Raw genomic sequence first — 27,935 nt, forward strand, 5'->3', positions numbered from 1 at the left:
ATGGCTCAACATAATTTATTTTTGTTTTATGTTAAAATGTACAGAGTTCTTTGAAAGTACTTGCTAAGAAAGAAAGAAAAACGAATAAATGGAGATACATACAGGGACAGATAGAGAGTGGAGGCCGCTGATCACAAATCAACCGTCACCGTGCGCTCAGCCATCGCTCCTCTCCATGTTTTGCGCTCTCTCTTAGCATACAACGCAACATGTACAATTACAAAGGATACAAAAAGGGAAGCGATATAAACAGACAGAAATATACTGAGCTCATTTTTACATGCCTCTTAAATGTAAGGAAGTCATCCTATACACACACAAGTAAAAAAAGAAAAGAATGCCAAGTGACCTTTAGATATTTGTTGTCCTTTTCTTTAAAATAGCATTAATATACTACACAAAGATAGAAAAACTCTAGAGATGAGATGGAATGGCGAGGTTAAAGGCATCTTAAAGTCACTAAAAGTGAGTGGTAATTTTTTTACGTTTTGAATTTCTTAGTAATTATTACCCAAGAGGCGAGCTAAAAAATATGTTGTTTTTTTTCCTGAAACAGAAGTGAAAAAAATGACAGTACCAATATCAATGTCAGAATTTCCTTTTTATATTATAGAAAAAACATTTTCTCTACAATAGGTTTTTCTAAAGTCAAAAAGAGTCAGCTTGTGTCATAAAAGAAAGCTGCCCGGTCTGATAAAATTCAGAAAGAAACAAACCGAAAAAACGAGTACAGAACAGAACAAATACACACAAATTGAAAGTATGCAACGTCTGCAAGGTCTGTAAGGAAACGGAAAAACCCTCGACTTTGAATACTGGTACACCGAGCGACGGGGTCGACCATTTCAACGCCGTCGTTAACCTCTCACTCGCCTCTCTGACCCTGCATTCGCACGAGCGCGCCTCTTGGCCGTGGGCAGATCCGCGCACTAGATCAGGCGTTCAGGTGCACCTTTCACAAAGGCAAACCTCCCGCCGCCGTGTCTCTAGCCAATGGGAGTGCAGAATCCATCAGGAAAGAAACTAAAGAATAAAAAAATACCAGCTTTAACAGAATACACCATTTCAAAAGCGACTCCTCGACCTCTTTGGGTCATTAACACTAAAGGAGGGGAGGTCAGCTAGTTAGCCGACTTTCCTTAAAGCAGTTACATGGAAATTCCACCTTTTTGTTCTGTATTCCCTAAACTGCTAAAACTAAACAGGCTGACATTGTTCACTGTATGCCAGTGGAGTGTGGTCAACAGTTTAATTGTTGCACTTCCCTGAGCTAGCCACCGGAGGGCGACAGCTAGCCAGTGTTGTGTTGGCGTGTATTGGTGAGTGTGTGTGCGTGTGCTGCTGGATATTGGGAAGTACCAGAATATTTACATCTAAACGTATCAGAGCGGTGGCAAACTGGAAAATAATGCTACTTGTTTCATATATGGACACTTGATATTTGTCAGTAACGTTCTCGTCTCTTACGACTCTCTGCTGTGGTTTGTGATACAACGCTGTCCATTTGGTAAGACAGAGGCGCTGGAAGCAGCTCGACTCCTCACGGAAAACGCAGAAGGCGCCGCGGCGTCTTGCGCTGATCTACAACTAAATGTTTTTTAAAAAAGAGCCTTCTGACAGGGAATTTCTGAGCGAGCAAGAGGGCGTGTCACCTTTCCAGAATGCCACACATATAAAGACCAAAGCATATAAGAGGTCGGACTGCACACGAGTATTTCAAAACGATAAACAAAAGTAACGACAAAAATAAACAATTCAGCATTATGTTTAACAAAAGAAGAGTCTGCCTACAATGTTCCATTGTCTCTTTTTACAAGGTAAGGCTTCCTATATCAATTAAAAGATTGTGTGCATGGTTGAATATATCAGTTAACCATTGTTTTTTCATTCGCAGTTTGTCAAAGCGAGGTCCTCCTGTTAAGTCTTTCTCTGTGCATCTTTCTCCTCGTCACAACTGCCTCTCCTCCTTTGACCCTCTTGTGCATCAAGAGGCGGAGGAGATTCTGGGGCCTGCGTAAAACCGCGTCACAGAGGACCGTAGGGGCCTGGCCTGGAGCAGCCGGCTTGGCCGAGGTCCGCGTACGCCCCCGACCCCGACGCGCTCGCTCCCATACACAGCCAGCTGGGAGGGGAGGGGAGACCAGCCCAAACAAAAGGACAATATGACAACATAGAAAAACAGGAAACCCAAAGACCCTCTCTCTGCGTCCATCTCCTCTCCCTACTGCCGGCTGCGGCACTGGAGAGGGTGAGTAGCAGTAATGGACGTCTAGACGACAGCGAGCGTCAGGTTTGGCCCTGTGCCTCCTTAGTAAAGTTCTCTGCTGTTCATCTGCTCATGTAAGGCGACTGTTTGGGGACACCAGCGTAGCTGTGATGGGAGGGGCCAGTGTACATCATGTTGCCATGGTGATTGGGCTGCATAGGCTGCTGTGGATAACCCTGCCCTCCCATCATGCCCATCTGCATCTGCATGGGGTACTGGGCCGGCTGATTCATGTAAGGGGGGTTGCCATGATAACCACTGTTCATCATTGGTTGGGGCATTCGGTAGCCAGCCGACATGGCATTAAGAGGGGTCATGTTCATTGAGTTATACGCGGCTGGCGTGGGCATGAGGTTTGGCATCATGCCGCGTTGCACGGCCAGGGTGCGCGGCGTGCTTTGCATGGCCACCGCCCCCGAGCTGCGCCCGTACAGCTGCTGCTGGTGAGGGGCCGGGGCCAGCTGCTGGGTGGCTTTGGACCGAATGGCGATGTGGCCTTTCACCGTCGCCATCTGGCCCTGCAACCGCTGAGTGTGTGGAGGGGGAGGCAGGCCAATGTTGGTGGTGGGCATGTTGCACTGTAGCTGAAGGGAGCCCAGGTTCATGGAGCCTGAGCTCAGGTTGGGAGGTGGCGTCATGGTGGGTTGGCCCTGGGGGAGGGAAGGGTGGGGCGAGGGGGCCAACTGCGCCAGCCCGGGGTTGGACAGAGAGACACTTGTAGCGTAGGAGGTGACGGAGGCCGAGTGGGAGTAGGACATGGCGTGGGGGTCCATGATGGTGTTTGTGAGCTGCTGGAGTTTGGCCAGGCTGAAGGTGGCTGAGGGCTGAGGGTAGCCCCCCGCGCCAAAGTCCTGACCCATGCGCTCATACAGGGTGCGGCCCCCACCTCCGCCTCCACTCTCTGGGATCTCCATGATCATGGGTGTGGAGGCAAAGCCATTTCCCATGCTGCATTGCGACAGAGACTGCTGCTGCTGCTGCTGCTGCTGCTGTTGTTGCTGTTGCTGTTGTTGCTGTTGTTGCTGTTGTTGCTGCTGCTGCTGGGGCGGCGGCGCCGTGGGCGGAGGCTGGGTGTTGGGGCCCTGCTGCTGCTGGGCCGGCTGCTGGGGGACCTTCTTCTGTGACTGCTGCTGCTGGTTGGTGCTGGGGGGCCTCTCGATCACTCCACAGCTCTGGGGCGATTTGATGCCACAGCCGGGCGTGTTGGACGGGGGCGGGGGCGGTGGGGGCTGGGGCACTGTGCCGGCTCCGTTGGTTGGGCCTGGTCCACTGTTTGGCCCCGGCCCCGTTTGTTGAATGAGGCTACAGCTGCCCATTGCTAGCTGGGATCCCACAGCTCCCGTAGAAGGTGTGAGGCTGGGGGCCGGCACGAAAGAGCAGCTGTTGGACTGCGACGTGGAGGAGGGTGTGGCTGAGCTGGAGGAAGAGGAAGCCGACGATGAGGAAGTTGCGGAAGCTCCTGCCACAACAGTAGCCGACATCCCCCCTCCATTCCCTGTTCCGTTGCCCCCTCCTCCCATGGTGGAGTCGTAGCTGCTGGGGTTGTCGTAGTTCTCAGTGGTGCTCTCGATGCTCCCCAGGTCGCTGAAACCGCTGTCCACCACCTGTTGAGAGTGGTCCGACACAGACGGCACGTCCATCATTGGCGACGTCTCCATGTTCTGTTGGGAGGGTGCAGACAGAGAGCTGGGATGCTCTGGAGTGATCTGGGTGTAACCCACTCCGCCCCCTCCGCTGCTCCCTGCTCCAGTGGGTCCAGGCGTCCCTCCCCTCTGCCCTGCCGACGGCGTGTCCATTATACCCGAGGACAGTCCCGGGCTGTTCACGGAGCGCACTGACTGACTTGGCAGCGGCGGCATGGGGGGATTGGGGAGAGGGCTGCTGTGCTGGGAAGCCCCGCACTCCTCCACCAGAGCCAGGGCCTCCTCCTCGGCCTCGCCTGTGTGGCTGTAACTCTGCAGGTTGCGGCACGCGGCCAGTGTCTCCTCACAGTCCTGGTACGCCCCGTGGTGAGGCTCCGGCTCCTCGTCCTGGGCTTCCCCCTGTGTCAGGGACTGGACGGCCTGCACCGTCTCCAGGTCCAGCTCGTTGGAGTGGTGATGAGGGTGGTGTTGGTGATGGTGGGCGAGCTCCTCTTTGAAGTCTGGGTGCTGGTGAGGGTGGGAGTGTGGATGTGGGTGCTGGGGTTCCATCAAAAGTGTGACAGATTTGTCCTCTGGGTGCAGAGGCTGGAGCTCCATGGGCTCGGCGGGGACGGACATGGCTGTGACTGTCTCCACCGCTGCTGCCGCTGCTGCAGACTCCTCCTGCTCCCTGCGCCGCCGCTCCTCCTGCTGCGGGTCGGCTGAAGAAGGTCGACACTTGGCCTCCTGTACTTCCTGCTCAGCCTCCTCCTCCTCTTCCTCCTCCTCCTGCTTGCTGACATATTCCTGGGCCACGTTGTTCTTCACGTCTAAAAAAGCTTCTCCTGCCTGAGGTTCCTCTTTCACAGGAGGAGAGCTCGTCCGAGAGGCAGGCTCTTCTTCCTCATCTTCTTCATCTTCATCGTCATCTTCAGAGTCCTGACTTTTTCGCTTCTTACTGTTGTTGCTCTTGTCCTCCAAGTGTCCGTCACCTTCATCGTCTGCATCGTGGTCTTCACTCCGCCTGCTTCCCGGGCCTGGTATGGCTGACGCTCGCCTGCTGCTGCTGCCACTGCCACTGCCCATACTACCACATTCCTCTTCCTCCCTTTCCTCATCATCGTCGTCTTCTTCCCGGTCACCTATATCCGTGTCCTGAGGCCGGGACTGTGGGGCCCGGGGCCCTGAGGTCGAAGAGGAGGATGAAGGGGAGAGAAGGGGACGCGATGGTGGGCGGCTAGGTTTGTCTTCTTCCCAGGTTCTTTCAGGCTCCTCTTCTTCCTCCTCCTCTTCATCTTCTTCCTCCAGCTCAGATGTGGGAGGTGGTTTGGGGGAAGGCTGCGGTGGCTGGCGGAGAGCTGGGTTCTTAGGTGGTCTCCCTCGTCTCCTGGGGACCTTCTGTTCCACAGGCTTTGGGAGAAACTCATCCTCTTCATCAGAGTCCCGCAGTTTGGCTTCTCTCTCTGCGTTGGTCCTGCAGACTCGCTTGTTGCTGCGGTCGTCCGTCTGCTGCAGAGGGTCTTTGTCAGACTGTTCCAACAACCTTCGTCTTTCCTCCTCCTGCCTCTGGGCTTCCTCTTGGGCCCGCTGCAGGTACCAACTCCGGGGTTTGCGGCCGGGCTTCATCTTGATTTTGGGGGCAAGAGAGGCACCTGCCTGGCCCCGGCTCTCGGCAGCCGCTCGCTGGTTGGCTCCGCTGCCAGGCGGTCTGCCAGGTGGTCTTCCGGGTCCTCGTTTCTTCCAGTGCAATGGCTTGCGGCTCTTGCCCTTGGGCCAGCCTTTCTTCTTCTTGACCGGTGCATCAGGGTCGGCCATGAGCGTCTCTGAGGGAGCTGAGGGCAGTGCAGCCACAGGCTTCAGCATAGCCGCTAGATCTGAAGACACAAGAGGACAAATCACCTAAATAAAGCTGCATACAGGACTTTACTCTGTGATAAACGAACATCCAAAAGCAACAATAACATCTTCATCTCCGCATCAAAACTCACCGTCTTCCTCTGACTCTGTGAGGTTGGAGTGCCGACCCCTTTTGGGTGCTGGGTCCAGCAGCCGCATGGCTGATCGTGCTGGGGGGTAGCGGCGGAGCGAGTGGGCCAGAGGCGTCTCCTCCTCTAGCCTTGGCATGGGCCTCTCCGAGTCAGAGTCCACAAAGGGTTCGTCCAAAACCTCGGTGGTCTCAGAAATGGTCTCCGTCACCACGCTGCTGTGAGGGTGGCTGCGCTGCCGAATGCGTCGCTTTCTCAAGTTCTTCTGTGTAGACAGAGGAGAAAATCAGCATTTCAAATAGGATAAATCTACATTGTTATGGTAGAATTTAAGATTTATTTGTACAATTTCTCAATTTCAAGTAATTGTTGTAACTGTTCCATCTTAAATGTTTGGCGCTGTTTAAACTGCTTTCCTGTCCACAGTGTGAAGCACTTTCAACTACCGTAATTTTCGGACTATAAGCCGCGGCTTTTTCCCCATTTTTCGACCCTGCGGCTTATATAACGGTGCGGCTAATCTATGGATTTTTACAGCTAACGGCCACTAGGCGAATTCCTAAATCTATGGATTTTACAGGTTACAGTCCAGAAAAGAGCGCGCAAAAGTAAAAGTGGAACAGCGAATGGTACGAGAGATAGAACGACAGCGAGACAGACGGACATTACGAGAGCGAGACAGTTTGTGAGACACCCTCATTATGGAAATTGATATTGCCTCGTCAAGCGCTGTAAGCTTTGTTTTTTGTTATGGTACTACTGTAGGCTATAATGTAGATCAGTGGTTTTCAATCTGCTGTAGATCACTGTACGTGCGCTGGGAGCGCACCGTTTAAGTTTGAAAGTTGAAAAGTTTGTGTGTCTGAAACGCTATGTGATACAGTACAGTTTACACAGCATAGTACATGTTCTGTAGCTACTATTGCACTAAATGGTAACACTTGAAAACGTTATGCAAATATGCAACTTGTTTGTTGAAATGTTAATAAATGGGAGCTTCCTCAAACAGCCGCCTCTTTCCCGACAATCCCCTCTGTGCACGAACCCTTACATATGGTAATTAAACATTAAAAAAAACTGCGGCTTATAGTCCAGTGCGGCTTATATATGTACACATCATTCAATTTAGCTTCTGCGTCTTATAGTATATATAGTATAATTACGGTATGTATATATTTTAGATGTTGGTTTTGTTTCCTGAGCTGGACTCATTTTATGAAAGGTGATATACTGTACAATTACTGTTGTAAATATTATTGTTATTTGGTAAATATGAAATGCATTTTAAATTCTGCCATTATTTGTCTTTTGTTAAATCTGGACAGCTTTAGGTTTGTACCTTGCATTTCAGCCCCATGGCAGGTTTGGTGAGGATGGGTGGGGAGCATGTTCTCCTTTCCTCATCGTCATCGTCGTCGTCATCATCATCCTCCTCCTCTTCCTCCTCCTCGCTGCTCTCACTAAAGCTCTTCCTGACAAGCGGGGGCTCAGTGAGCCTGGGGCCAAGGGGGAGCTGGGGCAGCCCGTCTCCAGGGCCGTCCCTCAGCCTGGGCTTCGGGCCTCTCTTTTTCCTGGGGGGTCGTCCTCTCCGTGGGGTTGTTATGGAGGGGTGCCTGGCCATGTCCAGCGGGTGAACTGCTGTGGCCTCAGGTTGTCGATCCAGGGAGAAAAGGGAAGGCGGGCTGTTGGATGAGTTTGCGGATTTCCGTCCCTCTATCCTCTCGTGATCATCGTCCTCGTCTACTGGCCGCACCTTAGGAGGCCGTCCCACCCGTGGGCTGTCCTTCACCTTTCCCCACGGCCAGTTTTTAGGCGGGCGCCCCCTCGGTCTGCGTTCTCCATTGGCTGGGGGAAGTGGTCGCGGTGGTGGTTCTGGGGCGGCTGGGGGACAGCGGACAGGAGACGAAGTGGGAGAGCTTTGGCTAATAGGAAACCCCAGGAAGCATTTTCTCTCCTCTTCCTCCTCCTCTTCTTCCTCCCTCTCCTTTCCTTGGCGCATATTCCAGGACAGTGGTGAGATCTTGTGACTTGGTTTGATCTGTTTACAAAAAAGCAAAACAAAAATAAGTAACTAATAAATTAAGAAAATTAGGCCAACTATGCAATAAAGGCATCATCTCCATTCATAGCAAACACATTACAGTAAACTCATAATCTTTTACCTCCTTGCGGTTGTCTTCCTCTGGTTCTTCATCATCTTCATCGTCGTCATCGTCTTCATCTCCGTCGGCATCGGAAACCACCGTGTTAGTAACAATAACGGGAGTCCAGCGGAGACTATCGGGGTCGACATCCAGCTGCCGCGGCCGGGCTTTGAGGCGAGTCATGTGGTTGTCCACCACCTTGTCCCGTCGCACCAGCACCAGTCTGACAAATCAGCAGGAGAAAGAAAGGAGCATTAAGTCTGTTTGTCTGGATGCATCTGCACATATATGTGATAAATACGGCCCAGTATCGTTTCAAAAAGGTGAACAATGTCCACGCAAAGGCCGGTGGGCATACACGTGTCTGACCTGTCCCCTCGCTGCTCCAGCATGTTGAGGTTGTGCAGGGTGGAGGTGATGTCCTGCGGGCAGATCCCCGTCAGCTTGCTGAGGTGTCGTATGGTGACTTGGCGGTCACGGACCTCGTGGAGACACTCCAGCACCACGCTGCGCCAGTAGGCCATGTAGGACAGACGGCCCAGGTCTGACAGCGGCTTCTCTGGAGAGCCCGGCTGACCCTCACGCTTGGACAACAAGTAGCCTGCAGGCAGAGGTGAAACAAACCCACAACTTACAGACGCTCAGACAAACATTACACACATTTTCATTGTTTTATTTTTGTAACACTATTGATATTTCTATCAGTGGAGGTAAATGGTTATGTACCACAGTCATTTCACAGTTCTAAATAAGCTATAAAGGGGTGTGTGTGTGTGTGTGTGTGTGTGTGTGTGTGTGTGTGGGGGCCTCAGGGCTCTTACTGAAGTCGATGAGGAAGCGTCCATAGCCCTTGCGCTGGTACTGTGGAAGAATCATGATGCATGATACGTTGTATTTCTGTTGACAGTGCTTCTCCTGCAGAGGGACACACACACACACACACACACACACACACACACACACACACACACACACACACACACACACACACACACACACACACACACACACACACACACACACACACACACACACACACACACACACACACACACACACACACACACACACACACACACACACACACACACACACACACAGAGAGAGAGTCAGAGAACCGTCCCATTATCCAGCAGAGGCGGCGATAATGGCGCATTCCCCTACTAAAGTGCTGTGTTTTAGCAGCGATTTGGCATATTAATGAGAGCACCTGCAACTACAAACTGCAGCGGGGCAGAGAGGATCACAGAATCAGGCTTTTTATCTGGGACTGAAAACAGCCATTTGAGCTTGAGGAATTGGGCAGTGTGGGCTGCTGCTGCTGCTGTTACGCTGCAATTTCCTTTAATTAGAATGCATTTACCCAAACCACTCCTCAGGTTTATTTCACACGCTGAACTTTGTGCGATTACAACTCAAGCTGCAATATACAAAAGTCGACCGCTTTGTCATAATACATTTACATCCATGATTACATGTGTCTCATATCTCATAGTTACAGCTTGCCAATGTATTTGTATGAATATGTTTATGTATAATGTTGTTTTGGTCCATTTATGTATTTAATTATTTGAACAGCTTTCCTCTATATATTGTATTCGATAAACAGCTGAGGTCTGTACAAGAAGGGTTTAAAGGTGTTTAAAAAAGTCCATCATCCACTTCATGTGTTTTGTTTTCCGTTTTTGTCTAACTCGGTCCAATGATTCAAGTGTGTTGTTGCATTGTGTGTCTCTTTCAGACCTGAACTGATTGGTGCAACTGTCTCTGTAACGTTTTCCACATAGAAAACCTGTTTTAAATGCTACAAACTATATTCGTCAAATAGTTTCAGAAAATAAATTTGACAAATGAGGGACACCTGAGGGAAAGCGTGAGGTTGTGAGGTGTGAGGTTGCAGCCCGAACCTTGGAGAAGTAGCCGACGAGATGGCAGCCTTTGCTGTCGTTCTGCGTCAGGACGTAAAACAGGAAGGGCTCCACGTCGTAGTACAGAGTCTTGTGGTCCAGGAAGAGCTTGGCCAGCAGACAGAGGTTCTGACAGTAGATTGTGCTCACGTTGCCATCAACCTGTCAGGGAGAAAACACCAAATTTAACAAGCGAGCTCCTTAAACGACTTCAAACTGCTGCTGGGGAGCTGCAGAACAGAGTGGAGGTGGACAGAGTGGACGCAAGTGTCAGGCAATGATCTGCACTCGGTCCCAGGAGACCCTGACAGATAGAGAGGGTGGAGGAGATTAACACAGAGCTGTAACCAGAGAGAAAGGGAGGCAGGTTCAGGCTGGCAGCTCGCCAGTCTCCTCTGCCAGCGCCACAGCTGAGCGAGGACAGAAACGAGAGCTGCAGTGGCCATCGACAGCCATCCAGTAAATTAAACTGGGTGCAGCGCCGCCAGACTAGGGGTGCCGCTTAACGGGATGATCTTAAGCGAGTACATAAGAGTAAGACAGTATTGTGATTTAAATACATGAATGAAGCTTCAAGCCGACAGCATTTGGTTTTTGTTGCCACTCTATCAGAGAGGGGTTGATTCAGCTGGGTGGTAATTGCTGAGGCCACCGTCAGTTGTGCTGTTATACACTCAGCAGCCACTTAATTAGGTACACGTGTGTGATCCAATAACAAAAATAACAGCTGAATGGAAAGCTGAATTGGAACCACCTTTCAACCAAACACAGTCTAACATAACCACCACCCAACTGTGGACACAGCAGCCACAGCGGAGTAAAAGGCATTTAAAGGCTGATTAGTGGAAGAAAAGGTTGAGAAGAGCAGCACATGTACATCAGGTATAGGACTGATTTGTAAAGTGAGTTCTTTAAAACACTGACTTATCACTGCGCCCACCTCAAATACAGAGACGTCGTCCTTCCTGTAGATCTCGTTGGCAGGGGGGTGGAACCAGTTGCACTTCTTCATGTGCTGGTAGAGGATGCTGCGACTCTTCATGTAGCGCAGGCAGAACTCACACAGGTACAGCTTGGGGAGTCTGGAGGGGAACCAGAGGAGGCACATGTGAAGTTTGGTAGTTTAAACATCACATGTGCACATCAAACCGAACTCTAAACATGAATGTTGTTTTAGGTTTGACCGTTTACTGACTGAGATCAATCAGAATCAAACAGCCTCCCTCGTCTTCAGCACTCAGCACATCAGGCTGCTGTGTTTAAATAAGAAGATGATGCCTCACCTGCTGTATTCCTGTGGGTACGGAGATGAATACCAAGTCTGGATCTCAAACTTGCCGAATTCAATGACAGAGGGACAGCGCATCTGAGGGTCCGGTGGGCCGGTCACGCCCACTTTCTGTGAGGGAAGAGGGGAGAGGGAGAGAGAGAGAGAGAGCGGGAGAGAGAGAGATAGGTCAGGTTTGCTAAAGCAGAGATGAAAAAGAACACGCAAACAAACTACACACACACACACACGCACAGCATAAACATTGAATTCCTGCAAGATCACATAGCTGAACACACCAACAACATGCAGAGGAATATGGTTGACACACACACACACAAACACATTCCTCACTCATTTGCTCTTGATTAGTGGGGGAGGGACAATACAGCGACATGTAGGGTTTTGATGTTTTGTCTTTACTATTGAATCAGTTTGTCTCTCGATCGCAGCACCAAAACAAGATCTGTGACGTAGGTAAAGGAGTGTATTCAGATCCATCCCATTTTTACTCCAAAGTAATGCCCCATACTCCATAGTCATATTAATAATCACATTAGGGCTGCACCTTACGATTTATCTACAAATTATTTTTTCCATTAATCTATAGATTGTATTCATTATGCAATATAGCAATTATTATCCCCAAAATAAATATCAAACTTTTCTAAATATTTTCTTCAATCATCTCTTGAAAACAAACAAATGTAACAAAGATTATGCAATGCATTATTCCACAAATAACAGCCAAGTTTTGACTGATACTCTCCGTTTTACAATTCAACATATTGCTTATTCAATTCAAGTAAAAGTGATCGAGTGCAAACTGCATTCAACAGCAACATACATGAGGTAATGTGATATTCAAGTCACTTCCAGAAGAAATAACTGTGCAACCTCAAGTTTAGCAGCCCAACATAAAGTCCTCTTCAATAGATATTGACATAAATAATTTTATTATATTTATTTTAATAATGTCAATATACAATTAAAAATAAAATGAGTGCATTTTGAGTAACACAAGTATAACTAAAACTTGCAATCTGAATCTAATCTCAATTAAAACACCCAAGCATACACACACACTATCTCCCATTTTTTCGTCGACGCGTGGTTATGTAAACTAACGTATTTATGTAGTCGGGTGCGCCGGTTACGTTGACCTGTCACCCCACCCCTAAATCACATCATGTGGTTTTCTCGCTCTGCTCTATGAAACTCTTCTGGTCAATCTGCTGTGACGTCAGGCGCTGATCTGCCTAATCTAATTTTGCTTTACTGAATTTACAATGCTCGAGCTGCCCTGCTTAAGCTTCCCTCCATCGGCCTTATGGGCATCATTGAGACATCCGACTTGAGTTTATACTGTCCGGCGCCTCACACATGGCGGTAACTAATGTGAAATTAAAGCAAATCGTACAGACACACCATCAACAGAAAATCTACTGAGATTTTGCGTGTGTGTACCTGTAGTGCCAGCTCCTGGATGTGTCTGAACAGTTCAATGTCTTTCTCCGTCAGGTTCTCGTGTCCGGGCAGCTTGTCATCGTCATCGCGCCAGTCGCTGCCATCCTGATTGTCTGGAAAATGAAGGACAGCGATGACATCGGGTTTAAGTTTGCAACGTCAAAAATCTACTGCAGAAAGAAACTTTCAGTAGGACAAAATAAAACTGAATCAGTGGCGTTTGAGGTGAATGCCATGTGGTCCACCCCATGAGTGTGTGTGTGAGTGAGTGAGTGAGTGAGTGAGTGAGTGAGTGAGTGAGTGATGCCTGGGCCCTTCTCCTTACCTCCCCTGTCATCTTCGTCCTTGCGGCAGGCTTTCTTGCGGATGCGGCACTGCTGCGAGTAGTCCACCACCTCCTGCCGCGCCTTGCGGCCCTCTGGCGAAGGTGTGAAAAACTTGGTGAGCGCGTCGATGAGTCCCTTGGTCTTGTTGTTGAAGCGCAGGCTGCCCTGCGACAGCTCGTCGTCATCATGCATGGAGAATAGCCGCCGGTCGTCGCCAGGGTAACCCTCGCAGGAGGAGCTTGAGGAAGAGTGTGGAGAGGCCGAGCGCTTCCGCCGACCGCGTCCACCCAACTTCTTAAAAGGCCGGCCCGGCCTGCAGATGAGGGAGGACAGAGGGTAAGAAAAGGGTGTGTGTGTGTGTGTGTGTGTGTGTGTGTGTGTGTGTGTGTGTGTGTGTGTGTGTGTGTGTGTGTGTGTGTGTGTGTGTGTGTGTGTGTGTGTGTGTGTGTGTGTGTGTGTGTGTGTGTGCGTGTGCGTGTGCATGCGTGCGTGCGTGTGAGTCCAGAAATGATAGAGCTCAACTCCTCTGCCTCTAGACTTACATGTGCACCTGCTGGATTTACACAGCTGATGAAAGAGACATGAGGGCAGATAGAGCAACACAGATAGAGAGGAAGACAGTGAAAGTCATGCTCTTCCTCGTGTTGCTACGGTCTGTCCACATCTGTCCATTCATTTCCTATTTCAACCATTATGTCCACTGTTATCACCAACTTTTTTTTGGTGTTTATTATTAAGTGGGGCACGTGGTCGACATCGTCTATGGACAGGACAAACAATTACTTTCAGCATTAAACTCTAGCTTCTATGTGATTCAAGTGCAGAAGCACCAAGACAAAAACTTAACAAGGATCTCTGCCAGACGAACCCCTGAGAGTGGAGCAGCATCTCTGTGTGTGTGGATGCTGGAGGTGAAGCTGTTAGCTCGTTTGCACACTAATGAAGCTGACGCGCAGCATCTTGCTCTGCTCCTTCATTATGCTGACAGGGAGGAAGACGCCATTAGCCGCCAGCGGGTCTTTACCTGTTTTTGGGCCGTCCCAACGGTGCGTTGTAACGTCGCTTGATCTGCGCTGCCTTTTCGTGTAAGAGCCTTTTTCCCTTTTTCCTGGGCTGGCAGATTTGACAGATCCACATGCCTGCGAACAGAGAACACACAGGTTCACACACACACAGGTACACACACACTTGAGTGTATCAGACAAGACGGGATTCAGTTAATCGTTTGACATATTGAGTCCCATTAGCAATAAAATGTTCCAGCATTTGGTCCTTTGTTTTGATTTGGATGAGAAGACTCCAGAGTGGCTTCAGGGATTTATGCTTCAAACATCAGGCTCAGCAAGGAGGCATTCTGCTGCTTTACCTTTTGGCATCCGTGTGAGTGGAGGATCGCAGCACTCCATGTGGAAGCCCCGGTCACAGGAGTCACAGAACAACATGTTCTCCTGTACAGGCAACACACACACACAAACATATATCTTTTAGTCACATTAGTGAAGACAGGGAAACATCAGCATAAACATCACTGGTCCAACCATTCCCTAATTACATAACAGGTGTGGAGCCGTCCATGGCCACTGTGACCAACACTGGTTGATGAATAGGTATGTAATGTATTTAGTTTGATAACGTATTTACTGCTGATGATAACAAACCTACAGCTCCTGTTTGTATTATCATCTATGTGTGAAAATGCATTTCTGACCAGATACAACAGTCACCAGGGTTTGGTGTTTGGAGGCCAGCTGCACGTTCGAGAATGTTGTCTACATTCTAGTGGTAAACTGGTGTAAACACAGGATAAGTAGTCTAAATGGTTGTCTACTGCCTAAGGATAATGTTAATAACTATTATACAGATCTGTTTCTAAATCAACAATAATATTCCTTGGCTCACTAAGCGTCTTAATGATCCATCAATAACTTTTCGAGTTAACCCTCTAGCTCTCACACACACACACACACACACACACACACACAAACACACACACACACACACTCTTCCTTGGCGAAGATAATTAGCCATCAAGTCAGAGTGAAAAGTGAAACGGTTTAATCCCAGAGCCGCACATCCATCAGCAGCTCTTGTGGTCCTGAAGCAGAGCGCGGCAGCGCACGGCGCTGCTCCGCCGTTATGAACTCACCGCGTTCTTGCCTTGATCCTGACAGTTGCTGCAGGTCTTGCATTCGATGCACTGCCACCACAGCGCCTTGACTCGCGTCGTGAGCTCCGGGGAGAATTTCAGACAGGACGGGTGGCCTGCAGGAAGGAAAGCACACGCACACCCCCCAACAAGTGAATAAATGTCACACACGCTCCGTTTGAGTGCTGACTGACAGCTGTGGCCCACTTGCATCATTGCTGAATAGGAAAGAAGCTCCTTTTGGAATAAAAGTGCCCTCGCTGAATCGCACCTGACAAGAAAGACTCTCTTCAATGCTAAACGACAAACTGTCAGAGCTTCACATTTGGTCTGAGAGAAGAGAGGCAAACAAGACGGCAAAGTGTGAAACTAAAAGGAATGAGAAAAGAGGAGGAACATCAGCTCTGCTCTGCACTCACTACACAGCGTCTGGCTGTAGCAACACCACCAGCACCGCCCGATAGATTAAACATCATTGTTTAAGAAAACTGGGATTGTTCTGAATATTTAAAGTTAAGGGTCAGTGCGTCTAAATTACTAAAGCATCCAGGCTACAACTGTTTCAGCTTGGTCCCATATGTCGGAGCCAAAACAGGAACAAAGCAAGGCTGATGAAGATTAAAAGGAACAACTGAGAGCTCCCAGCCAGGATAAGCAGTGCAGTAGCTTCCTGTGTTGTGAGTCCCACACCTATGGATGCTTACATGCTGTACTTCATTCTCAAACTCCCGGCAGGTTACGCTCAGACTACAGGACGATGGCTACAGTTTGCAGAGAGCGTATTGGCTGCTTTGGGGTCGAGCCCCCCGCACGCAATGTGTGCGCCGGCCAAAGAACAGAGAGCACGTGGGCCACGCGTACATGAGTGCAACTGACAAAACAAGTAAAGAAAACAATAATCAAATTAGGTGCATTAAAACAACAGCATTTTCATATAACAACAAACGCAAGCAACACTTACCACTATTACCACAGTCGGCACAGGAGATAAGCTCCTCGGGCTTCTTATCGCGGTTCTGCTCCTTGGTCCCCAAACAGAAGCTGCAGATGGGGATCGGTTCTGCCACCGGCTGCCAGAGGGAGGGGAGGGAAGGGGAGGGGGCACACAGACATGTGATGGAAGGGAGTGAGGGGGAGAGAGAGGGAGAGTCTGTCAACTTACGGTGTCATTATAGAAATTAAACAACGACCAATGTCCTTGTTGACTCACTGTTGCTGTGTGTGTGTCAACAAGCAAACAAAGCACTGAGACGTGCACAACCACAACATAGAGCAGATCTGTGAGGCGACGCTTTTGTGATGATTTAGAGCGGCAGAGTTGAGTTACTGCCATGAGCCACACTGTATCATTTATGTGCCGTGTCATGATGGAGGCTGCCATCATGTGACGCCACCGTCTGCTGCGCTGCTCCATCAGACGCCATCACGCCGTTACCTTGGTTGCACCGGCTGACGACATCGCAGCGCCTCGTTTTAGCACTGAAACGTACCACCTGACATTTCATTTTGCATAAATATTTTAGTGTGTGTGCGCGTTTCCCAGAATACACACAGCATGTCAGCAGGTGTGTAAAGAAGATACACAACAATCATACACTGGCATTATCAGACACACACACACACACACACACACACACACACACACAGTGACAACACAAGCTTGCGTGTCCAGTACATGTCTGGATCTGTGATCAGCGGGGACAAGAACACAGAAGAGAGAGGAAGAGTGAGGAAGATGTCCCTGCCTTAGGTCCTGAGGGGATGAAGGCCTGCAGCTACAAACCTCAGTATCTATTGTCTGTTTACTACCGAGTAGTGTCCAAGTTCACCAGGGCGAGGACGACCTGTAGTCAAGTTAAAACTTTAGGTTTTCACACGCTGGCTGTAGGTTCTCACTGATCACACCCACGTCGACTGTCAACAAACGGATCCTGATAACGTTAAACAGACGCTTTAAGACTGAACATACTGAGACGACACGTCAAATATGCAAAGCTACAGTGAAGGAGGTGTTTTATTCCCATTTATTCATATTTGCACATTCAGAGAGTGCTTCAACTCCAAAGCACACAGGCATCTGACACTGCTGAAGTGTGTGCGAGAGAGTTGACGGTGGCCATCTCGTACTGATAGCAAAACAGCTGTTGCTATGGTTATTGACTGCAACTAACTTACAATATGTTAAGGGCGGCAGGTTAAAAAATCTCTACAAATTCAAATATCAAATTTTCAGTTTCAGTTCAATTTCAGCAAATGAGCCTGTATGGAACTGTAGGAGAGAAGAGAAAGAGAGAATAACTCCCCGTCATCTTCCTCTCATATGTTTGGGTTTGTTCACTTGTATGTGTGTGTGTACGGCTGAGGAGCCAAACCTCCACTGAGAAAAGCAACAGCCTCACAGCGTCCAATCAATCCAAATGTGCGTCGTGTCAAGATTTGTGTTTTAACAAGTGCATCACGGCTGAATGAGTTTAAATGAGTTATTTATATCAACATTCACTCTCATCAACGCTTCCATACACCACGTTCCAAGTCAGATTTAATCATTTTGTAGGTCTAATATGATGGAATTCACAAAATATTGACTGCAATCGTTTCATTTCACTGGTAATGGTGGACCGTTTGTGAGGAACTAATGATGTAATGATCCTCCCTCATATAATCACACCTACATGCAGACATCCATATAGATGAAGATGACCATTGTATTATTAGCAGATAATGGAGCCTCGCTGGATGACAGCCACCATAACGAGCGCATCCCGCTGCAGGCTGAACATCATCTTCATCAGCGTCACCCTGCTCATGTTAACGCTCCCACGCCGACTGTTTGTTTGAGGCTGGGCTGCCGACAACCTCCATCTTTAGTCGATGCCAGTGGATGCTAAACTGAACTACCTGGTCTCACACACACGCGCGTGTGTGTGTACATATATACACACAGAGGGAGCGAGTGTTTATTCAGAATGTGGCTCCAAAACCTTTGAAGATGGTTTAACTGTGATGTTTCATAGACTCACTCACACGGTTCATCTGCACGCCCTGTAGGTCTGCTGTCCTTCGGGGTTTAGTGTGTTCAGACACTAAGCGTCCAGACCCCCCTCTCACACACACACACACAAGCTCACCACATAAGCCAGCTGCTCGACACACCGTGGTGGTCGGTTATCAGTGTATTCATTTTGGACTCCTACGCTTCGACCAATGTCGGTCAATTCCAAGTCACAATGCCACCCTGAATCTTTTAACTCTACATACAATTTCATAGGAAGTGATTGACATGTTCTCTGCCTCGTTTCTGCCCCTTGTGCTGCTGTTAACGCCGTGGCGAGCCTAACGTGTGCTCCTTCGGTTATGTAGGCAAAGACGCGACACGATAATGGACAAACTTGCGTTGTTCTCTGCAGCCCGGCGGTGTAAATGTGGCGTGGCTGCAGAGAGCAGAGCAGGCCCTGGCAGGGAGGAGACGGGGACCAGAACTTGATTTATTGGGTTCATTTCCTCGCGATTCAGGCTACTTCCAACAAGGACACACACACACACACACACACACACACACACACACACACACACACAGAGAGAAACAAAAGGTACAGAGTGAGAGAAGGAGGAGTGAGTGGAGAGAGGTAAACAGAGAGGAGGGCTGAGGGGAGGAGGAGAGGAGAGGAGAGCGGGAGCGAGAGGCAGATAAGCCGAGACATCCAGGGTGCATAGCAACAACGCGCAAGCACCGGCTCCTAATGAGTGAAAACATTCGCATTTGTAAACATCCTGCAGATCGCACACGGCTTCGTACCAAACGGTTTGAAACATTAACAATCTCCACATGAGCTGAAAGCGTGCGGCCCATTAACATTGGGATCAACAGAACGACAGTCGCTGCAGAAGAGCGGGAGCAAGGAATCACAGAGAGAAAGAGGAGGAGAGATGGGGCAGAATATGAAAGCACTGAATGGGAAGACAAGGGGGGATAGAAATGAGAATCCGGGGAGGAAACGGACGGCGTACAGGAGAAGGAGGAGGAGAATGTGTAGCGGCGGCTCTCTGAGTCACCCCGCGTGCGACCAACACCTCAATCACTCCTGACACTTAACTCCTTCCTTGCCGGAGGAGGTCAACCGCTCTCTCTCCCTCTCCCTCCCTCTACGTGCTTGGGCAAACACAAGCAGAGAGAGCGGGCGGGCAGGTGGGCGGGCGGGCAGGAGTCGACTTCCACACTCACGCACACACACACACACCTTGTATATAGAGACGTGCACATTACAGTGTGGCTTTAGTTACTGCCGCTGTAAATTAATCCCCAGCAGATACTAAAAACTGAAAAGCTAATCCTCCCCCTCTATGACGGGGATATTGGAGCGGGTGAAACACAATCCTGGAATTCCTCCTGAGAGTTATTCTTCCTGCCTCTTTCAGCTTTCCCTCCCGCTGCCAGCTCTGGCTGCGAGGACGCCGCTCACGCCATTGCCGCCCTAGAATTTTTTACATGGAGTATTTGTGTTTAGTGTCACGGCTGACATTTGACTTGGAAGTTTGTGCTCGTGCGTGCGTGTGCGCGCAAGCTATTTTAAGGCCCGTGTGTGCCTTGAGGTGTGCGCTCGTGTGTGTGTAGAAACAGGATTCGGGAACGGTCGGAGCCACACAGACACGCCTTGCAGCGACAACCAGCCCGCTGGACAGACTTGAAATTGGAACGATACATTACAATACGAAATGGAAGTCAATACGAACATGTCCCGCAAGTGACAAGCTCGTGTCAACAGACAAAACAAAGTCGCTTTGCCCTGACTAAACACACTGAACGACACATTTTGTTAGGCTGTTGCAAAACATCTGCAAACAGGCTGTGTGCTGAACGGCGTGAACCTGTTTTTCAGGGTCATTTCCCTTTTCAAATGGCTGAAATGAATATTTGCCGCGACACACTTTGGCAGAAGCCTTGCACGAGCAGATAACAAGCTGGAGAGGAGGACCAGCCGTGGCCCTGTTTTCCTCTTACACAACCAGCCGCGGTTTGTCCAGGGACAGAGTAAGAGCAGAGAGAGGAGGTGGAGGAGGGAAAATAGGAAACAGCCGAGAAAGGACAAAAGGATAAAGATAAGTGAAGGAGGTAAAGTGTCAAAGGGAATGAAAGAAAAAAAGAAAGAAAGGGGAAATGTTGTCCTTGTCTCAAGTCAAGGATCTCATTAACATGGGAGGCCACACACACACACACACACACTTCCCCTATACTCAACCCAATCCCCAACACAAACTCATTGATCACCGTTACAGGACATGCCGTGGCAGCACACACATGCAACCACAGACGTCATTGGAAGCTCTCGGCACTTGCACACCCGTCACCACATATACCACGGGACGGCGTCCTCCCACAACGCAAAGTGAGAGCACACAAACGAGGGCGCATGCTGCTCTAAGTAACGGATGAGTTTGGGGCAGGCAGCATTTCACTCCAGCGTCCCCCATGTAGCCCGCGCAGACTGGAAATGGCGTTTGACATGACCCGCCCCCTTCTGTCTACATTTTGCAGTGGCCTTTACAGCAGGCGGTGCAAGGCCTCCCATCGTGCCGAGGCGCCCTCGCTGCAGCCAAGTGCAGCCTTCCATTAGGAGGCGGGTCAGGCGGCGAGCGCTCGGCTAAGCGGCCGTATGAGGTGGCCCGGGGCTAGACGCACTCCAACCGTCGCCACCACAACTGCTCTGCTCGCCACGCTCTCTCTATTTGGGTGCTCGTGAGGTTTTGCCACAAACACACACACACTGGCCTCGTAGCTACACTCCCCCTGCCAAACACCATTCACGTAACTGTGGAGCCGGAGCTGGCTGCTACTCCGCATTCCAACACAACAACATGAGCGGTCAAATGGTATATGAGTAAATAACACAAATATGTAGACCATGTAGTTGTAGATTCAGTCTATTACCACACACACACACACACACACACACACACACCATGCAGAGCAGAGGACAGTCAACAACAGACACAGGTGAGGACATTCCATCATGTCCACCTTCGTGTCTTGAAGACAATTAAATCATTTCCCAGCATTCAGCGCAGTGACAATAACCCGTGAGAATATTTCCTGCCGTCCGCCCCCCCCACCCGTGACAACATTAAATGATGCAGGACTAGAGGGACAGACTGACAGAGATGAAGAGAGAGAGAGAGAAGAAGAGAGAGGCTGAACCTGAGGCATATAATCGATGTCTGGGCGCATTACGTATTCATGGACCTCCGAGTTACAATACATGATGTCTTCACCTTGAGCAAACACAGGCAGGAGTGATGTGTGTGGTGTTAAGGAGACAGAAGGGGGTCAGTCCAATACGGGGGAAGTAGAACAAACGAGTCGGGGTAAATAGATTCATAATACTTCATAATAAGCAAAGACTAACGGAGTAGCACAATTACCACTTCAGGGGAAAGAGCCATTAACCTGCTGGCATTGGCGGTTAAGGGGTCAGTGGGACATTTGGAGGGAAATCACCACAACGTAACGCCGTGTACAAGCAGAGTGCAGCACATGTGCGTGTGTGTGTGTGTGTGTGTGTGTGTGTTGTTGGCGGGTTCCTTTTTTCACACGTCCTCGCCGTGACACTGCACATCAGCATGGAGAACTCTGGTTCACCCTGCTCCAGCTGTTGAGGAAAGGGCAACCGAAGGGCAGGGAGATTGCGCTGGCCTATTATGATGAGGGAAACATGGCACGCACGTTTATATACACTATATACGCACACAGATACACACAAAGGCTCAGCGTCAGGCCCATCCCACCTAATGGCCATAGCCTCATACTTCTAACAGGCGCTCAGGGAGGCAATGAGGTTTGCCATCTATATATCTGTGACCCCTGGTTGACTTCTCTCCCCCATTCAACTCCCCCATTCATGACCTGGCAATGGCACCCTATTAGGGTGAGAGGGGGGAGACAGAGAGGGGGAGAGAAATAGGTCCTGGGATCCCGTTTGAATGGAGCGCTCTGACACAAACATCGAGCTGTTGAGTATACAAATCTCCCCACAAATGGGGTCAAAGCCAGTGCTCGGCCATTTGTTTTGATTTTCCTCCCCTCCACCATCACTCACTAACACACACACACACACACACACACACACACTCTTTCACTCACTCCCTCTCTTCTTTTCCTTTGGAAATCATAACTACCAGCAATCATGTGGGGCAATATGGCAGTGATGAGCCAGGGGAGAAATAGGAAAATGGAGAAAAGTGATTGTGCGATGCACATCTCTCTTAATGCACATAGTTCCTAGCGCTTTCTAGCTGCTCACACACACAGTGAGAAACCAAGCGCCAAAAGCACACCGACAGCACCCACCTCAGCCGCCTGTGACCTGATACGCAGCCTCACAGGCTACAAAAACTCATGACTATATTTCATGTTCCCAGAACGATGAAGTCTTTTACAGATGTGACACGGAGGCATTTCAACTGGCATCACCTTTACAAAGTTCAGTTTGCTTCACTCCGGTGCTTCAGTAGCAGTCAACAACTTGATTGTAATAGCAAATAGTAAATTCAACAAGCATTACTTTAACATTAAGATGGTGTGTGTGTGACAAGTTGGTGGTGCCTTTGTTTGGTTTTGCAGCGTGGCCCAGGAGAGGAGGCTGATCAGGAGCTGAGTCAGAGAGGGGGAGGTCGGCTCTGGCTGACTTAAGAGGTGAACCATCTGCAGCCAAGCAGGTCAGTGTGTTAGGCAGACCCCATGTGACTCTAGTCTGCTCTTCTAGGCTAATCCAACTCTATGTGTGTGCGTGCGTGCGTGCGTGCGTGCGTGTGCGTGTGTGCGTGTGTGTTTACAGTGAGCTTCTATGGCTACACAGACAGAGCCCACAGCCATACATGATGCCATATTATACCAGAAGACGGCCAAAACATTGTTTCGGCAACATTTGCTTAGTGGAGAGATATGGCATATGGCCTGATGAAGGATCACATGGGCAGATACCAGTGCACAGCACCAGCAGGCATACTTACTAAATGGTTGTTTGAGTGTGTGTGCATGTCTGAGTTAATGCAGTAGGGTGCACGATGACACGTGTGTCAGGTGGGAGCATCGTTATGTATGCGTGTGATTCACTGTTAGAATGCACTGTGACTTCATGTCTTGAGTGTGTGAGGGGGCAAGTGTCATCTGTGTTCCTCTCTCTCTCTCTTGTGTGTGTGTGTGCATGTCCCTTCCACTCAGCAGCAGAGGTTAGCAGCCGGCTGCCGTCTGATCAGGTTACAAAAGTGGGTGTGTTCCCTCTCTCCTCTGTCGCCTGCATGTCTGCCTCTCCCTGTTTCTCCAACTCATTCTCTCTCTCGCTTTCTTCCCCCTCTGTGTCTCTGCCTCCCTCTCTGCTTAGAAGCCTGTAGCTTGCGTCATCCAGGCCTCTTCCTCTGGCACCAGTACAGACCATCTCTCTCCTCCCCTTCTTTCTCTTCCTCTCTTTATCCCCCCCCCCCCCCCCCTTTCTTCCTTACATCTGCTGTTAGGGAACAGCCCTGCAGCTGGTCCACATTCCCTGCAGGAGGCTGGGAGCCACATGACTCTCCTCCCTTATCTCCACCTCAGCTCAAAATTGGACCGCCAACCACCAAACTCTCAACACTCTGGCAGCGCTCGTGTGGACCACAGCAAACATAGCTGGGACCTGAGCAATGTTATGATGATATACTGGTCTCTTTGCAACACGTCCTGAACAACTGGCCCCTGACCTTCCAAATGAAAAGCCTCTATTACATGTTAAACACAAAGTGGTAAGATTTGATTTAGTGAAAGATGCCTCAAGGACACATCTGCCTCATCTTACATCTGCTGTCCAGTTCTTCTGAGTTTTCTCTAAGATAACTTTGCAAAATCCAAACCACTAAACTCCATGTACCGCTAGAAGCCTGGCACCATACAAATGCACAGTCAAACCCTTATTATTATGTAGTAATTACAGCTTTGCACATCATGATCGACATTAACACGCAGGGAAATTGCAGGGACAATGTCAGAAGCATTTCTTAGTGTGCAACAGCTAATATTCAAGCACAATGAGTGACGTGGCTGGCAAAGAGACCAAACAATTGAAAAGAAACAAATGCACCTTCAGGCAGAGTGAGTCTCTCAGGTCAGGGTCAGGTTACTTTACACTTTCTTATCCTACTTTGAATTTGTTTGCAAGACTTAAAGTTTTTGGGATGATACAAACTCCTGTTATCAAGAGCTTGATCTTCTTCAGCACTGCTCACATCATCAGCAATGGACTCAAAATCAATTAATGAACCATGTGGAAAGATCTGAATTTTAAAAGTCACACACACACCAACACAGAGATGCTAAAGAAATATCATCATGTGTGTCACTTCATGGCTTTCCCTTTACTCACTGTATGTTTGTGTTTGAGGTGTATGGATACATGATTGTACTTGTTTATGGTGTTTGCATGTGCAGATATTACCTTGTCTTTCTCATGAGGCAGCAGACGAACAGGTGGCAGTGATTCCAGCGACACAGTCCCGGTCCCATCATCCAGGGTTGTGCTGCGGCTGACTAGTTGGAAAAGCGGGCCCTGTTTAGCCACGCGCCCATGGGCCACGGCCCTTTTCAGAGCCACCCTCAGCTGCTGGTGGAAGAGGCCAGGGCCCATGGAGCCGCTCCCCGACAAATAGGCTGCTACGTCAGCCTGGCACTTGAGGAAGCGCTCAATGTTCTTTAAGCTGGAGCCGCCAGATTCGTGCAGCCCCTCCAGTGCACGCTTGATCAACTTGTTCCAGTCCAGTCCTGGCCTCTTCCCTGAACTGGAGTGTGAGCTGCTACCACCACCGCCGCCACCGCCGCCGCCGCCGCCACTGCTGCTGCTACCTCCACCTCCACCCCCACTACCTCCTGAGCTGCCACCACTACGGGGTTTAGGCAGTATGACCCGCCCAGGGTTGTCAGGGTCCTTGTAGGAGTTAAGACCTTTGTTGGTGACTTTAAGGATGGTACCATCCTTAACACTGAGCTCCAACTGCTCCAGAATAGTTTTGCGGTCCAAACCATGGGACATGGACACTGCATTGCAGATGCGTTCCTCTGACGGCCGTTGCTTCTGCTTCTTTATCTTGTGAATGGCCTCGAGGATCCATTGGGTGTACATGGGGTTGGCCAACTTCACCATGGTTGTGGTCTAGGAGGATGTGGTAGCCTTACCACAGCAACCACACTTATAAAACACAGGGACTGTAGGCCAAGAAAAGTCCTGGCCTGCGCCGTAGCGCCGCCTCCTCCTCTTTCTTCTCCTCCTCCTTGCCCTCTACCTGCTGTCTATCCTTTGTCCTGGGGCCGCACGGAGATTCCCTCAGAACCTGAGTATGAGCAGCACGGTAAAGAGCAGCTGACCATAGCATAAACCCCCTGAGCCAACCCTCCACCCAATAAAATCTGGTACACCTTGCACCCACTCCCAGCCAGGTGACGTTTCCTGGGGGACAGCAAGGAGTCGATTGAAGTAATCGGTCTATTAGCCACAAAACCGCAATCCACGCCACCGTTGAAAAAAAAATTCACACACTTAAACCTGTTCAGTCAGTTTACAGTCATTGGCAAGCGAGCCAGGTCTCAATGCGACTTGTGAAACATGACCATGGTCTCTCTGAGGGGAAAGTAGTGTTTCAAACGATGGAGGTTTTGGTGGTGGAGTAAAAATGTTCACAAAAATGAAGATTTCATGACCAATATCCACTGTCCCTCGTCTTCGTCGTTTGCTGTTTCAGCAGTATGGGCTTCTCAGTTCAGAGACGGAAGAGATATCTCACCCCAGGGAGTAGCCAGGCCCGATCACATTTATGCCCATTGCACTTCAGTAGCCAACACACCCTAGAGAGAAGAAAAAGAAAATAACAGTGTCAGAGATCAAAAAAATCTTAATATAGTGCATACATGTATTTATTAGATAGGCAAGTAAAAGCAGAGCAGGAAAGTTAGAGACTAATTCACCCAAAGACCTCAAACTACCCTGGCTCACCTCACCAGAACACATAAACAAAGCCATGCTTGCCTCCAGGAGGCTCCAGCAGGCTCGGTAATGCACTACTCACAAAACTAAACATTAGGAAAATAAGGAAACGGATCAATCACTTAACTGTTACCTTTTAACTCTACACATCTTTCAAATCAAATTACAAACAGCCTCGCAGCTCTCTGGTTTCAGTGATGCCACTGGCAGCATCACAACAGAGGCAGAGATACAAAACCAGCATCACCGAAGTGTCTACAAACTCTGGCCGGACAGAGCTGCGCAGAGGAACATGTCGCACCGCGATGTAAATAAACGAGCACGAGTGCGAGATCTACCCCACAAAAAGGCACTAGCAGTGGGACTGTTAGCCAGGGGGGCTCGCTAACATAAACACAATGCAGTCAAAACACAGACTGTTAGCAAACATTAGCCGAGGTGCTAACTAAAAAGCCCAGCCGCGTCCCTCGCCGCATCGCCACAATGTGTCTTGAGCTGATATTTACTCTCACCAACGCACCAAACAGACAAATATCTCACAACAAGCTTCCCGGTAACTGCTGTTGTTAAGCACGCTAGTGTGAGCGGCTAGCCAGCGAGCTAGCATTACGACAATGTTACCGGGACGTAAACAGCACCAACTAGCCTGCGCTTAGGTAAAGAACCGCGGCTACGTTTCCTCCTCGGCCGATGTTTCCAGCGCTAGCAGCCGCCACACCACAACTACCACGGCCAACAATCTCATTTTCAAAGTCATTCAAATATTCACGGTTAGACCGCGGCCTTGCGAAGGCACAATGCAAGTTGCAGACGGCCATCTCGGCTAATGGGCAAGTGCAAAAATTAAGATATCATAGGTGCAAATTCTGTCGTGTTACATGTTCCGCGGCCTCCCGCTCAGCCCGCGGTGTTGCTGGCAGGTCCCTGCCCGCTCAGACGCGCTCGCACAAGCGTTCCCCACCTCGCTGACTTCCTCCCTCCACCAACCGCCCTCCCACGTACCGCTACAGCCTGCGGTGCGGCGAAGACAAGGCCGTTGGAGCGGAGGAGCTAGGCCTCAGCGTCCCCCCTCCGAGCCCCCCACCCCACCTCCGCGTTCGCCATCCCTCCGTACCCCGCGCTCCCTCTACCTCTCGCGGTTCCCCTGAAAGCCTGAGCTGGTCCGGTTCTGGTTTCGGAGGGAAGCTCGGGTAGAGCAGGCCGTGCGAAAAATCTCATTCACCCCATCCGGCTTCCGCTGCTACTCACCGGAATTTCGTGTCGAGCCGCCGTAGAGAAGGTGCCAAAACCGTGCGAAACGGAGACAACAACAAGCCTTAAAATGCAGCCAGAGACTAGAGGCTCCAGAGCCGCCGCCATCTTTGAGTGAAACAGGAGCACGGCTGGTGGGGGAGGGGGGAACACTGAACCGTCAGGCATGGACCAAGGGAGCGTCTGCATGGTGCGGGGCGAAGATCCAGGGGAAGAAAAACCCACTGCAAGGCGCGGGGGGCGGCGGCGTGCTGTTGCCAGGAGAGAGCTGTGGATGTCGGCTGAGCGCACGAAATGGAAGAAAGGGACAGATGGTGGAGGTGCCGGAGGAGGAAAAAAATAAAAAGGGCCGGATAGGTGTTCTCGCATTCTCTGCTGCACGCCTGTACACACACACACACACAGGAGCAATTCAAGGGAGCGTCTGCATTTTGTCCACCAGCTGTAGAGAAATCAAAGCCAATGAGTGTGCCTTAACGTTAGAGGGTATTTAAAGATCAAAGTGAGACACCCCTCCACTCTGCAGTCTATTGTAGCAGCTGTGTGTTTTTAAGCTG

General features: G+C 49.7%; 1 protein-coding gene across 1 annotated transcript; it reads right to left on the reverse strand.

Annotated features, from left to right (window-relative positions):
• On the reverse strand, positions 1-27,517 carry kat6a (K(lysine) acetyltransferase 6A). The gene is made up of 17 exons (XM_076150699.1): positions 27,376-27,517; positions 24,589-25,988; positions 16,092-16,200; positions 15,131-15,246; positions 14,351-14,432; positions 14,009-14,123; positions 12,984-13,297; positions 12,659-12,771; positions 11,208-11,323; positions 10,865-11,006; positions 9,925-10,086; positions 8,839-8,932; positions 8,387-8,618; positions 8,036-8,240; positions 7,213-7,911; positions 5,877-6,138; positions 1-5,762 (listed from the first exon to the last, which is right to left on the reverse strand). Exons 2-17 carry the CDS (start codon positions 25,288-25,290, stop codon positions 2,329-2,331), a joined length of 6,897 nt encoding a protein of 2,298 aa, XP_076006814.1. The 5' UTR covers positions 25,291-25,988; positions 27,376-27,517; the 3' UTR covers positions 1-2,328.
• Between the last annotated feature and the right edge of the window lie 418 nt (positions 27,518-27,935).

This window comes from Genypterus blacodes, unplaced genomic scaffold (genome assembly GCF_046128005.1).
Source record: "Genypterus blacodes isolate CSIRO-AG114 ecotype Tasmania unplaced genomic scaffold, CSIRO-AGI_Gbla_v1 ptg000053l_1, whole genome shotgun sequence".
NCBI lineage: Eukaryota > Metazoa > Chordata > Actinopteri > Ophidiiformes > Ophidiidae > Genypterus > Genypterus blacodes.